This window comes from Alosa alosa, chromosome 15 (assembly GCF_017589495.1).
Source record: "Alosa alosa isolate M-15738 ecotype Scorff River chromosome 15, AALO_Geno_1.1, whole genome shotgun sequence".
Lineage (NCBI taxonomy): Eukaryota > Metazoa > Chordata > Actinopteri > Clupeiformes > Clupeidae > Alosa > Alosa alosa.
Genome location: NC_063203.1, coordinates 15268003 through 15281329, shown reverse-complemented (window position 1 = coordinate 15281329; position 13327 = coordinate 15268003). Strand labels below are relative to the sequence as shown.

The window sequence follows — 13327 nt, the reverse complement described above, 5'->3', positions numbered from 1 at the left end:
GACTGCATGATGCTAGTTTCTGAAGTGAAGCTAGTTTCATGAAGTGCTTTCTGTTTTCCTGACTTTCCCAAGTCTTTACATCAGGAATGGTTTTGCCACACAGGATCCATTGGCTTCAGGAGAAGCATGGCGCCGTGTTATGCTGACATCATGAGAGATTTATTCTCTTCGTTGAAGGGGGAAAAAGAGGGGGATGAGGTTGCTCAGATTTCAGGTAAATGTAGCACACTGACAAGTATCAGACTGGGGCTCCAGGCTATGCATTTTTTCTTCTTTCTTTTTTTTCTTATTTTCTTTCTTTCTTTCTTTCTTTCTTTCTTTCTTTTTTTTTCTTTACTCCTCCTTCTCTATTCTCCATTTGTCCACTCCAGATGGAACCAGGGATGGAAAATAAGATAACAATATAAAATGTACACAAAGCAAGTTTACACAAAGGAAGGAGGAGGCTGCATCTGCCCCCCCTCCTCCTCTCCACACACACACACGCATACTCTGATTCCCATCAGACAAAGTCACCCTTATGAAACCAGATCACCTTGCCAAGTGATACAGCTAAGAGGCTTCAGACTGCCATTCAACTGTTCCATCATGAGCAGAGAAAAGGGTGGAGGGGATGATAACAAGAGGCCAGATCACAGCATACAGGGTGCCGACAGAGCCAATCAGCAGAGTCTCCCTTAGCTTGGCCTTAGAGTAATGAGGCTGCTGTGTTTGTCCTTGTAACAGTGTTGAGGACTAATTTGGCTGAAAATGCCACATTTACATGGTGTGCGTGTCTGAGAAAGAGTTGTTTGAGTTGATGCCAACATGCATCTTGGGTTTCTGATGTCTCCACTGAGAGACCCTCTTTACGTTTGGAAACCAATTGTGTCTCTTTCCAAATCCAGGAGACGTACAAAGGGTGTGTGGGGAAGGGTTGTGTCTTATGCATACTTCAGCACTCACACACACACACACACACACACACACACACACACACACACTCTCTCTCACACACACACACAAACTCACACACACTCTCTCTCTCACACACACACACACACACACACACACACACATAAAAAGAACAGAGGATATGGAGCCTCTACCACTTCAGCCTTCTCTAGCCCTGCCTCCCCTCTCCCTCCCCTCGTGGGTATGGGAGAGAATGGGTGGCTGTGGCGTTTTTGAATGTGGGCAGGAGTGTCAGACTGGAAAGGTTAGCGGCGGGGGCATTACACTCTTGACCCCTGTGCTTTGTTCCGCCGTGACCCCGGTCCAAAATGGACTCTCGAGTGTCTAATTGTGGTGGGGAGGGTGCGAGGGGGAACCTGCACATAATCCCTGCCCAATTTACTCTCCTCTCTCAGCACAGAGGAAGCCTGGACCTCCTGCTAAGTCCAGGGCTCATTTATAAGGCCTCCGCTAAGCTGGACTCGGCCAGCACTATGCGTTTATGAGCCCTGAAGATCTGCACATAAAACGCAAGACAAAAAAGAGCTTGCAAGTCATATATTTTTTGTTCAGCCTGAGCATTCTTATTAGAGGCATCTGACAGCCATGTTAATTTCTGCCTTGGCATTCAGCTCATCAATGACTGGCATTGAGGTTTGCACTCTGGGTTAAGAAAGTAAACCAAATCTTCAGCCTTCACCATGGCGCCAAAGCCATAAACAGAGGAGGTTCACAGGTGGCCAACACATCGTCAAATATTTAAAAGAACCTGTTCTCGGCCGTTGACCTTCCGGCCGGACGTGGCTGCTGTCTACTGTTTCAGTTGCCTTTTGTTGAGAGGGCGTACGGAGCTCCATGGAACGCTCAGCAGTATTTTGGGGGCTGTCAGCAGTATTCGGCGCAGACACGAGTTCGCACCCCATTAAACCTCGACCCATCAGCTCAACAGTCCAACAGCTGTCCCCGGACACCCAGAAGTGTAGGAAGGAGGGAGGGGGTTTGGGGGTGTGGGGCGGGTCAAAGTTGGACATGCACGGAATCTTGTGTTACACTGAAGTAAAGTAAGGCGAGGAAGCATCCCTGGCACGCTCGCTCCTATAGATGGGGAGTTGGGCCATGGAGTGTACTGTCTCCCTCTCTCTCTCTCTCTGTCTCTGTCTCTTTCTCTCTCTCTCTCACACAAACACACACTTAACTCTGCTTGTGTCAGCTCCCACAGGAAAACAACTTAAGAACAAACTCACACTAGTGTAAGGACAAGATGTTTTCAAAGCCTCAGAAGGTGAAACAGGGATTATCAATCACTCAAGAGAATGAGGGAGAAATATCTAATGTCTGTGCTATGTTCCAAAGTTATTTTCACAAATTATGTTGTGGTGTTTTAGGCAAGGGGTTGTAGGCCTTGGATTGGGCTGCTTTTCAAGGGGCCATTAACTAAACAAAGGATGAGTGCTGAGGCTGTCAATAAAAGTGCGAAGAAAAGAAAAGAACGTGGAGACTCGGTCAATAAACCGGATGCTTTTGTGCTTCACCTAGGAGTTAGTTTACATTCCACCGTGACCTCCCTCTGAGTGCGGATAATGACTAAAATTACAGCAGACACCTTCAAAACAAGCATTGTGCGTGTGTGTGTATATACATGAAAGTGTAGTGTAAACTGAAATGTGTGTGTGTGTGTACATTCAGTAAGATGAAAACAAATAGAGCCGGCATATAAGAGAGTGGAGGGTGGTCCCTGTTCAAGTGGGCACGGTCAATTGCTCCTAGTGGTGGAACTGCTTAGAGAGATAAGTGGGGTGTGAGGAGAAGAATATGGCACTCTAGAACATTCCATTATCTTTCCCTTCGTTTGTCTGTTGAGAGGAGTTTAGAGGTGAGATCGGTACGATGGGCCACCAGGAGAGAAAGGACGGACATATCGAGCCCGGCTCTGACCACTTCAATTACCTTTAGATAAGAAACAACAATAAACACGCACATCCTCGAAAGGAAGCGTTTTTTTATCGCACAATTAATTCTTCCATCTGCCCGGGAAGGGAAGCCAGAGATTGCATCACCCCAATTATCTCGCTTCAAAAGGGATTTTGATGCCTTTAAAAATGCGATTCAGCGATTATGGTGGCTCTTTCAACTCCAGTGTACCTTGAATCGGTGTGTGTGTGTGTGTGTGTGTGTCCATGTGTGTGAGTGTGTGTGTGTGTGTGTGTGTGTGTGTGTGGAGTGTGTGTGTGTGAGAGAGAGAGAGAGAGAGAGAGAGAGAGAGAGAGAGAGAACAAGAGAAATAGAGAATGTGTGGGGGAAGAGAGGGAGAAAGAAAAAGAGAGAGATAGAATGCAGAGAAAGACATAGAATGTGTGTGTGTGTGTGTGTGTGTGTGTGTGTGTGTGTGAGAGAGAGAGAGAGAGAGAGAGAGAGAGAGAGAGAGAGAGATGACTGGGGAGATAGGGAGGCAAGCCCTGGAGGTGGTGTTAAACAAAGAGGCATGGGGAGAGGAGATATGCCAGAGAATCACCTCCAGCCTCCAGACACACCCTGAAGATGGGCGATATGGGCTACCCCCACAGGCACTACAAAACACACACCTTCAACTATGAGTGCACACACACACACACACACACACACACACACACACACACACACACAAACTTTCAAATGTGCCAAACACATACTGTACTTTTCAGCTCTTTTGCATTTTCTTACAAAGAGACTATGTCTGCACAGTGTGAAAACATCGACTAGACCTTTCAACTTTGTACTTTCTGATGTGCGTGTAATGAATCTCTAAATCCCATGAGGCCGTCAGTAGCACAATTAAAAAACAACAACCATAACACAACAACACCAGCCACTTCATTTGTAGAACAGTACACTAATTCAAATGATGCCTGAGGAGTGTGTGTGGGTTTGTCTGCAATTGTGTGTGTGTGTGTTTGTGTGTGTGTGTGTGTGTGTGTGTGCCCTACAACAGAGTGTGTGCGTTTTCTCTTTTGGTTTTCATGCCTCACAAATCACTTTTTAAAGACCCCCTTTTCCAACACACACATTTTTCTTCAATACAAATCTCTCATATGAATTCAGGGTTCATTCCCGCATTGCAGTAGACCTTGACAGCACAATAACCCCCGGCTTTGGGATGAAGCGTCTCGCCTAAATATCCTATTTGTCATTCAGGCAACGATTCATACCCAAAAAAAGATGTATTTCAAACTTAAAAGTTCTACCTGATGTTATTTTCCACCTGATTAGGTTTTGGCACACATAACATCCTACCTAGCGACCTATGCTAACTGCATCTCTCTGTTCTCCAGTGACCTTGTCCCATGATACACCTCATCTCCTCGCCACCTATAACCTTCTTCTCATTGAGTCAGATAGAGGGCAGCTTAAAATACAGACAGGGAGCCCTAAGCCCTCAATGGTCAATGGTCAAGTTCATCTTTAACAATCCTCTGTGCCTCCCTCTCTGAACTGTCAATAAGTAAACACCCTCTTACTGTACATGCATTGTCAGTTATGGACTAGTTGCCACAGAGCGCTTGAAGGATTGTAGGAGCCACATATACCAAATCACTGTTTTCGAGACTTGGATTAGTAGAGTAAGTTCAGGTAAGTGGTCAGTTGTTTGGCATGAATGCAATTCTGAGGTCATTTCAACCACCTGTGGCCCACCCTGCACTGTGTAGACTCAGGACAGTTGATGACTGCATGGGGCAGGCATTTGTTACTATTTGCCTGGGAAGGGTCAAAATAAGGTCAAAGGTCAGCCGAGGTCAAAGGTCAAGCCCAGAGGCCTTACCGTCATCCATGTCGGGCAGGATGGTCACCCGGGCGCAGGGGAACTCGGAGCCCAGGCGGCCGCCCATGGGCATGCTGAGGGTCACGTTGAAGCTCTCCTCCGGCTCGTAGAGCGAGTCGTCGATGATGACCACACGGCACGGCTTTTCCGTCTCGTCCTTGTCGAAGCGCACCATGCTGTTGTGCTCTTCCGGCCGCGAGATGTAGTCGGAGTAAGAGAGCACGGTCGTTGGCACCGTACCCGTGGCCGTCGCTGAACACAGGAAAACACAGCAGAGCCGGACATCACATATGGTCTCAGAGTGATAATATGGACAGTGCTGTGGTCTCTACATGCTGGTGAGCTGTGGATGTGTATGTAGGCCATGACAAAAATGACATTATTAATAAATCATATGATAGTGTATTATGTATAGCATTATATGCATGCAATAATGTACATTATTTATATGCAATGTTCTATTTACATTATTTATCATTATTTTATTTTATTTGGGGATTAAATGTATATCTGAGAGCAAACTTGTACAGAGCCCTTCATCAACATACTGCACCACTGGAATAAACACACAAACACATACACACCATCTCTCACTGTCTCTGTTGCACACACACAAACACACACACACACACACACACACACACACACACACACACCTTGCTGGGTGAAGCAGAGGACCATGAGCTCCTGGCTGACGTCTCCGCTGCGCCTGACGGGGATGAGCAGCTCTCCGATGTCCTCCTCTATGGTGTAGGTGTCCGAGGGGATGAACACGGTGGACTCTGCAGGAGAGGGGTGAACAGAGACACCAACCATCATTCCTCTTTATGCCAACACAGGGGAAAAGTTACCACAGCTTCGATGGACCAGGCTGGTGGCTGGGATGTGTCGTATTAGAGAGGACCTTTATTGGTCCAGGTGTAGAGTGGATATCAGTGTTAAGAGAAAATAAAGAGGATATACTGTATACCCAGACAGCACAGAAATGTACAGATATAGAAATGTACAAACACAGAAAAGTGCAGACACAGAAATGTAAAGGTGAATGTAAAAATAAGTGACGGTTTAGCAGACGCTTTTGTGTCTGACAAAGCACGAAACCATGCTATGAAATTGGGCATTTTGTCTCAGACATTTCAAAGGTACAGACAAAAATGGCTACGATTTCCAGACAGAAACAACATTACGCTCAAGATGGAGAGAGAGAAGAATAATACATCCTGAGAGTGACTCCGTGGGACTAATAAGGAGCGAGGCCTTTCCGATACGTTGCCCACCTCTGTCCACCCCATCCCCCCCCTCCCCCTCTCCTCCTGTTGTGCATGCACAACCTTTGATCAAACTGTCCGCCTGTTTCCTGGCTTATCGGACTGCACTCAGCCCTGGCACAGGCACACCGATAACCGTCATCAGAGCTCACAGAGAAACAACTCCTCCAACCCTGAAGGCGAAAAGCGCTGTGGGTCCCTCGCAGTGGAGAACGAGGGAAAAAAAGAGGGGGAGAGAATGGTGTGTGTGAGGTGAGGAAGGGGACGACGGACGATGAGGTGTCACTGCGTGTGTCTGTGCGATAGGAAAAACTAACAAATGCCCCCAAGGCCCTGAGTGAGGAACGGACTGGACTAAAGATGTGTTTAATCTTCCGTTTGGTTTGTGAGTCACGCCGAACGAGAGAGAGAACAGAGAGAGAGACAGAGAGACATCGCAAATGTCATGAATGATTCAGATGTGGAAGCCACGACTCCTGCTGATCAGCCATTTTACACACACACACACACATGAAGTGTGTGCATAATTGTGTTTAAATGTTTTCCTTTCATTTGGTTATTTGTGGTTTCTCATCTAACCTCCCCCTAATTTTTTTTCTTCCTGTTTCTCATCTCTTCTTCCCCCCCTTCATCTCTTCCTCTATCTCTATCTCCTCTCTCCCACTCTTTATCAAGCCTTGTTTAATCTTCGCTCAACCTCTCTTCCTTTCACATCTTTCTCTCTTATCCTCTCCTTTCTCCCTCTCCTATATCCTTTCTCTCTCTCTCTCTCTCTCTCTCTCCCCCCCCCCCTCATTCTCTGTCTCTGTCAAGTTAGACTTGTCCACACTAAGAAAGTAAACAGAGAAGGCAGGTTCTCTTCCCCTTCCCTCCCTTGTCCTCCTCCTCTCCCCCCTATGCTCTCCTCCTCTCCTCTTCTATCCCCCTCTCCTCTCTTCCCCCTGTCCTCTCCTCTCCACTTCTATCCCCCTCCTCTCTTCCCCCTTTCCTACCCTCTCCTCTCCTCCCTACTCTTATCCCCCTCTTCTCTCCCCTCCTCTCCTGTCTTCTCCAGGGCAGGCTGGCACGGCTGCAGAGCTGGGCGTCCAGGAGCTGAGTACCGGCAGGCACTTGTGATCCCTGAGCTCTGCTCTCTCTCTCTCTTTCTCTCTCTCTCTCTCTTGCTCTCAGGCTGCCCTGCCTCTCTGACACATAAACGAGGTGTCAGCCTCCCAGTGCAAGCCTTACACATCATCCTCCCTTAGACACACACACACACACACACACACACACACACACATGCATGCACATACACACGCACACACACGCACACATACACACACACACATGCACACACACACACACACACACACACACACACACACACACACACACACACACACACACACACACACACCCCCTCCTATCCTACTCTCAGCTTCAGCTTTCAGCTAAGCCCCTGAGGGGGTCTCTCAGCACCAATTATGGACTGAGAAACAAGCAGGACAACAGCTCAGGAGTTTGCGAGGCTAAGCTGGCATCTTAACGGCACTGCTGTAGGTTGCCATCTATTCCCCTCTGCAATCCATTCCTGCTTCACTGCACTGCCATCTCGCATGACACAAACAACACTAGGTGCTTTATATTCATGCACTATACAGTACCAATTGACTACATGCCCACAGTATATGCTGCATTGCATGTGTAGAGAGGTCTTACTGTTAGGTTCTCTGCTTACTGTTTTCTATTCAGCCTATATCCTTATCTCACTCCACTCCTTGTTTCTTTCTGTATTCCTTCTTCCGATTTTCTTAACCCTGTGTGTGTGTGTGTGTGTGTGTGTGTGTGTGTGTGTGTGTGTGTGTGTGTGTGTGTGTGTGTGTGTGTGTGTGTGTGTGTAGAGAGAGAGTGTGAGTGTGTGTGTGTGTGTGTGTGTGTGTGTGTGTGTGTGTGTGTGTGTGTGTGTGTGTGTGTGTGTGTGTGTGAGAGAGAGAGAGTGAGTGTTTGTGTTTGTGTGCATGCGCAAGACACCTTTTTTGTATGTGTCTGCATGTGTGTATATGTGTTTGTGTAAAAACACTGCATTTTGTTACTGAGAGGGTTTTGCATTTACTGAGGTATTTTATGACAGCTGAGATTTACTTGGTTGCCTCCTTAATGACTAAATGCAGTATCTCAGCAGTCTTAGGTCTGAGTGTGTTACGCTAACCTGTCAGTTCTAAGACAGGCTTTCATGTAGCATCAGAGACACTGTGCCTGACATTCCTTTGATTTGCCCCCCCTGGGGTGTACAACTTCATAACAATTTATTAAGCGACAAAAATCCTGCTTGTATGACATTTGGTGATGTGATTATTCTGTAAACAGCAGGACTGCCACAAAATATGAATTTTCTTCCTAAAAACAGACAATTTTTAGCAACATATGATTTCTCAGGGGATATTCTTGTTTCTAAGACTAGATTCACACCTGTGTAATTTCTCAGCTCTGTCTATCCATATTTTGTACATGTGTGAATATGTCAGTTCTGAGAGTGTCAAACTTGTTTGTCTTAATATAACAAGCACTTACTATGTACTTCCATGCCTACCCCTCCTTCAAATCTTATATGGACACTTTTCATGAACATTTTATTACTCTACTGCAAACTCGGATTCTTTCCCTCTTCTGTTCGTTTTTGTAAAATCAAACATGATACAATTACAGCCAAACACTTTACAAGCATATGAGATCTCAAAAATCTATTGAATTAGTGATTGTTTCACGCTGATGATAATTTCAAGAAAGTATGATCTATAAAGAGTGAATGGTGAGTAAACAGAAAACCAGAAGAAAAGAACACATGTGTTCACTGTCAGACAGACAAGAAGGAAACAAAAACACATATGGAAATAAACAGAGACAGACAAGCTGACATCTTGTACAGACAGACAGACAGTTACTCAGACAGACCGACAGGAAGGCAGGCAAACAGACAGAGAAACAGGCAGAAAGACAGATAGCATGTACTGGCCCCTGGACTCTCTGCTGGCGCCTGGCTGCTAGTCGACGGAACCGCCGCTCTGCTATGTGTGTGTGTGTGTGTGTGTGTGTGTGTGTGTGTGTGTGTGTGTGTGTGTGTGTGTGTGTTGTGACTGATGAGGATTTCATGCTATGATTAAGATGCAGTCCAGTGTGCAGGCCATGCAGGGTCTGGAGCTGGAGCTGAGGGTGTGAGGGAGGCACACACTCTTACAGACAGCCCCCACTAACAAGCCCCACATAGAGGAAGGGGAGGAAGGGGATGGGGGCAGTGCGGGGCAGGGGGGTGAGAGCTCACACTCAGCCAGGCCAGAACACAGGCTGACATCTCACATCCCAACTCCAACTTGTTGTTGTGGACAGAAGCTTTACATTTGACCCTTCCCCCCCTTTGTTTGTGAGTTGTTGTATATGCTGGCAGAGCACGGATAGGAGCAGCTTCTGTTTTAGACTTTACGTAATGCTGCCCTGTCCAAACTGGGTGCAGAGTCTGTAAATGAAATATTAGCACCTGTCCACTGGCCACCAGCCAGTTCAAGTGCAACAATAAAATATAACGAACCATAAAAAAAGCTGTGGAAAACCAATGCAGTAATTCCTTGCCACACTTGGCCCGGGACTGCAGACGGAGCAATATTAAGGAGATTGCCACTGGGAGATAGTAATGATTATGTGGCTTAAAGTAATATTCTCCTCAAATTTGATACCGTTTTGACAGCTAGTTTTTATTTCCAGTAATATCCAGTAGGTGAGTGGGGTTTAGCAAATGCTTTTCCCTCATTGGTCATCTGGATTTTAGAGCATAAAAGGCTGATGAAATGGACATTTTGGGCTCTCATGAACTGTCCTTTTGAAGGACTGCTGGGAGGGTTGTTTAATAGAGAACAGGTGCTCACCGTCGCCTGGGTCAACAATCTCCACAGTGGCCACCTCAGGGAACTCCAGAGCGCCCATGACCGGCTCGGACAGAACAATCTGGAAGGTCTCCGACTGCTCGTACTCGTTGTCACTCAGGATGCGCACCTTCCAGGTGGCGGTGGTCTGCCCTGGGTTAAACTGTACCTGCTTCTGGGCCTTGCCCCGGAAGTCCTTGTCTCTCTTCGCTGTGCCGTCCTTAGTGCCAATGCCTGAGGAGAGAGATGAAAGAAGATGAGAGGAAAAGAGAAAGAGAGAAAGAGTAAGAAAAAAAAATCAGCCAAAAATTGGTAGAGGCAAATATTTTGATCTCCTTTCTACAGGCATCTGGACAACAGGGTATGATTCACTGAGGAAGTGTGCTATTAAAACATTTACACACGATGATGTTGCTTCCCATCCCGATGGCAAAGTGTAGAGGTGGAGGACTCCGTAGGCACTAATATTTTATGTCTGTTTGTTTTTTAATATGCCTTCAGAAATCAGTCCACTTTCACCATTTAGCATCGAGCTAATGCCAATGTAGCCACTAATTACTTTGGACAGACCAATCCACATCAAAGGAAAGTGTATTTTCAAATTTAAATGAGGGCTGTGCTTTTAGGAGTAGAATCCACGACCGGAGATGCTAACTGTTTTAGCAGTGAAAAAACCCCACATGTGATGCAACTGCACTGCAATGACACCCTCTGATTCGCTCGCCGTGTCCCAGAAGGAGAGGCCCTGGCTTCCTATTAGGCAGTGACAACGACCGCGATTTGACAACGTGCCCCGACAGCCAAAGATATTTGCCTTGCCATCAGTCAACAGGGTGTCCGTGGGTGGTGGCACCCAATCAGCTCTGACCTGATTCTTCTCAAACCCAACCCCCTCCCCCCTTCCCAACCCCCCCCCCCCCCCCCCCCCCCCCTCGCACCCACACCACATCCACCTCTCTTTCTGAAGAAGAGTAGGAGGAACCACCACCTACGCCTTTTTGGATACCCTGCGGGTTTTTTGACAAGGAGGGAGTGTGTTGTGCCCACACTTCTGTTTTGGTAGTGGGTGGTGGTGGGGGTACCTGTTTGGGGAAGGGAATGGAGATTGCACCAGCATGAAACCAATACACACACACACACACACAGAGACTCACACACACAGAGCACACTCAGCAGGAGGGCACCAGTAAATAAAACATTACTGCACGCATTTTGCCAGTCACATGGGTCAGTTATGGGGGGTGGGGGGCAAAGTGGAGATGAATAAACAGGAATAAGCAGGGTGGAGGAGTGGAGGAGTGGAGGAGTGGAGGACCACTGAAAACCTGGGGAGCCGCCCTCGTTAAGGAGCTACTTTGGGAACTTCTTCCAGCGTAGAGTAGGGGGTTGAGATGGAGTGATGGGGGGATTGGATGTGCTAAGAGAGAGAGAGAGAGAGAGAGAGTAATGGAGAGAGAAGAGAAAGGAGGAGGAGGATAGGATCCAAAACTTCTTTCTTTGAGGAAAATGAAGGAAAAAGCAGGAGGGCTTTGATATAGCAGAACAGAGTCAACAAAAGTAAGGAGGAGAAGGAAAAAAAATCCCACTGATCCCATCCCCAACACACACACATACTACACACACACACACACACATACTACACACACACACACACATACTACACACACACACACATACCCACACACACACATACTACACACACACACACACACATACTACACACACACAAATACTACACACACACACACACATACTACACACACACACACATACTACACACACACACACACATACTACACACACACACACATACTACACACACACACACATACTACACACACACACACACACACACACACACACACACACACACTACACACACACACACATACTAACACACACACACATACACACACACACACACACATACTACACACACACACACACATACTATACACACACACACACACACATACTACACACACATACTACACACACACACAAATTGAGTTTTTTTCTCTGTAAAGAGAACCAAATTGAATGGAATCGAATTAGCTCAATGGAGCTCCAGACTCCAGGCCTTCAAAGGGCATATGTCGGGTGGAGGCACGCGCGCGCCGCCGCTCAGTCCCCATCTCCCTCTCAGTGGGGTGGAGTCTCTTTCTGCCTCCCACCCGCCTCTCTCCCAGCTGCTACCTGCCGCGCGCACAAAATGGGCCACCGAAAATATTCTAGAAAATGTCTATCTTCCCTTTATTTCTCTCTTCTCTCTTCCCCCCCCCCTTTTTTTTCGACTTTACTCATGGCTGCTTTTCATCGGCATTTCAGCAGGGTGTGGGGAAAGGGTACAAACGTCCTCACGCTCGCTCGGCTGGGGGTGGAGGCTTCAGCTTTCACGTCCTTCCAAGTCTCTTATCAGACGAGCGTTAGCTAGCACTGCGCCGCGCGAGCGCTAATGCCAGATAGCCAGGCACGGCTCAGCTTGGTCCCGGGCCCTGCCCAGCCGGCTGTGCACACGCACGCCTGTCTGTGAGCTCTTTGTTCTTGTGGGGTCGTAATCAGGCTCTCTCTTTCTTTTTCTAAGCCCCCCCCCCCAACCCTCATGATGTCTAAGGTCACCCTGCAAACAGGGAGGACTCCAGCAGTCTGATCCCGACACAGAGGTTTAGTCTGGGGCAGAACTGGCCCCTGATCTCCACATAAAGGGGCTATAGTGTCAGGGTCGATCGCTATCTGGGATGCTCCCAAGGTGAGCCTGATTCTCTCTCATGACCTTCACTGGTCATGCCGGAGGTCAGAGCTTATGGAGAAAGTGTGTGTGTGTGTGGGTTGGGGGGGGGGGGTGCTCACCACATGTTCAGCCTCCAGTTCACCCTCACAAAGCAACAGAATGCACAGTAACTGCATGGCAGGGTTCTCTGTCCCACTGTTCTGATGTTGAAGGGCAAGCCAGTCTTCAATATGCAGTGTGCACATATTCAACATACTGTATTCAGAGTGTACATACGGCACACATGGCAATACTGGCCTTGTTATGCTTTAGAAGGGCGAGATGCTATCACAATCAATGGAAAACTAAAGAACATAATAAGTCTCTACTGATGACTTATTTATATACTGATTGAGCATACATATTTCAGCTAATGATGTCATGAACATAAATGTATAAACATAGCTTGCACTGCAGTGTGCAGTCAACCTATTTCAGTAGTGAAAAGCACCCTGTTCAAACAGAAAAAAAACATTCAGTTCACGCCAAGACTCATAAAAATCTAAACTGGAATAAAGTGAATAAAGGAGCATTAATGTACACTATACAGACAGAAGAATTGAAAGTCTGGCATTACACCCATAAGAACTTCAAAGACATCTCGTTCTGAATCCATAGGTATTAGTATGGAGTTGGTCCCCTCTTTGCAGCTGTAACATCTTCTACT

At 47.0% G+C, this 13327-nt stretch overlaps 1 protein-coding gene across 1 annotated transcript in view; it reads right to left on the bottom strand.

Annotated features, from left to right (window-relative positions):
* Positions 1-13327, bottom strand: part of frem2b (FRAS1 related extracellular matrix 2b) — an 80400-nt gene that overhangs the window by 29544 nt on the left and 37529 nt on the right. The window contains exons 4-6 of the mRNA XM_048264915.1: positions 9894-10124; positions 5386-5511; positions 4730-4981 (exon numbers count right to left, since the gene is read on the bottom strand). Coding sequence (XP_048120872.1) covers positions 4730-4981; positions 5386-5511; positions 9894-10124 — 609 coding nt within the window. The remainder of the gene's footprint in view (positions 1-4729; positions 4982-5385; positions 5512-9893; positions 10125-13327) is intronic.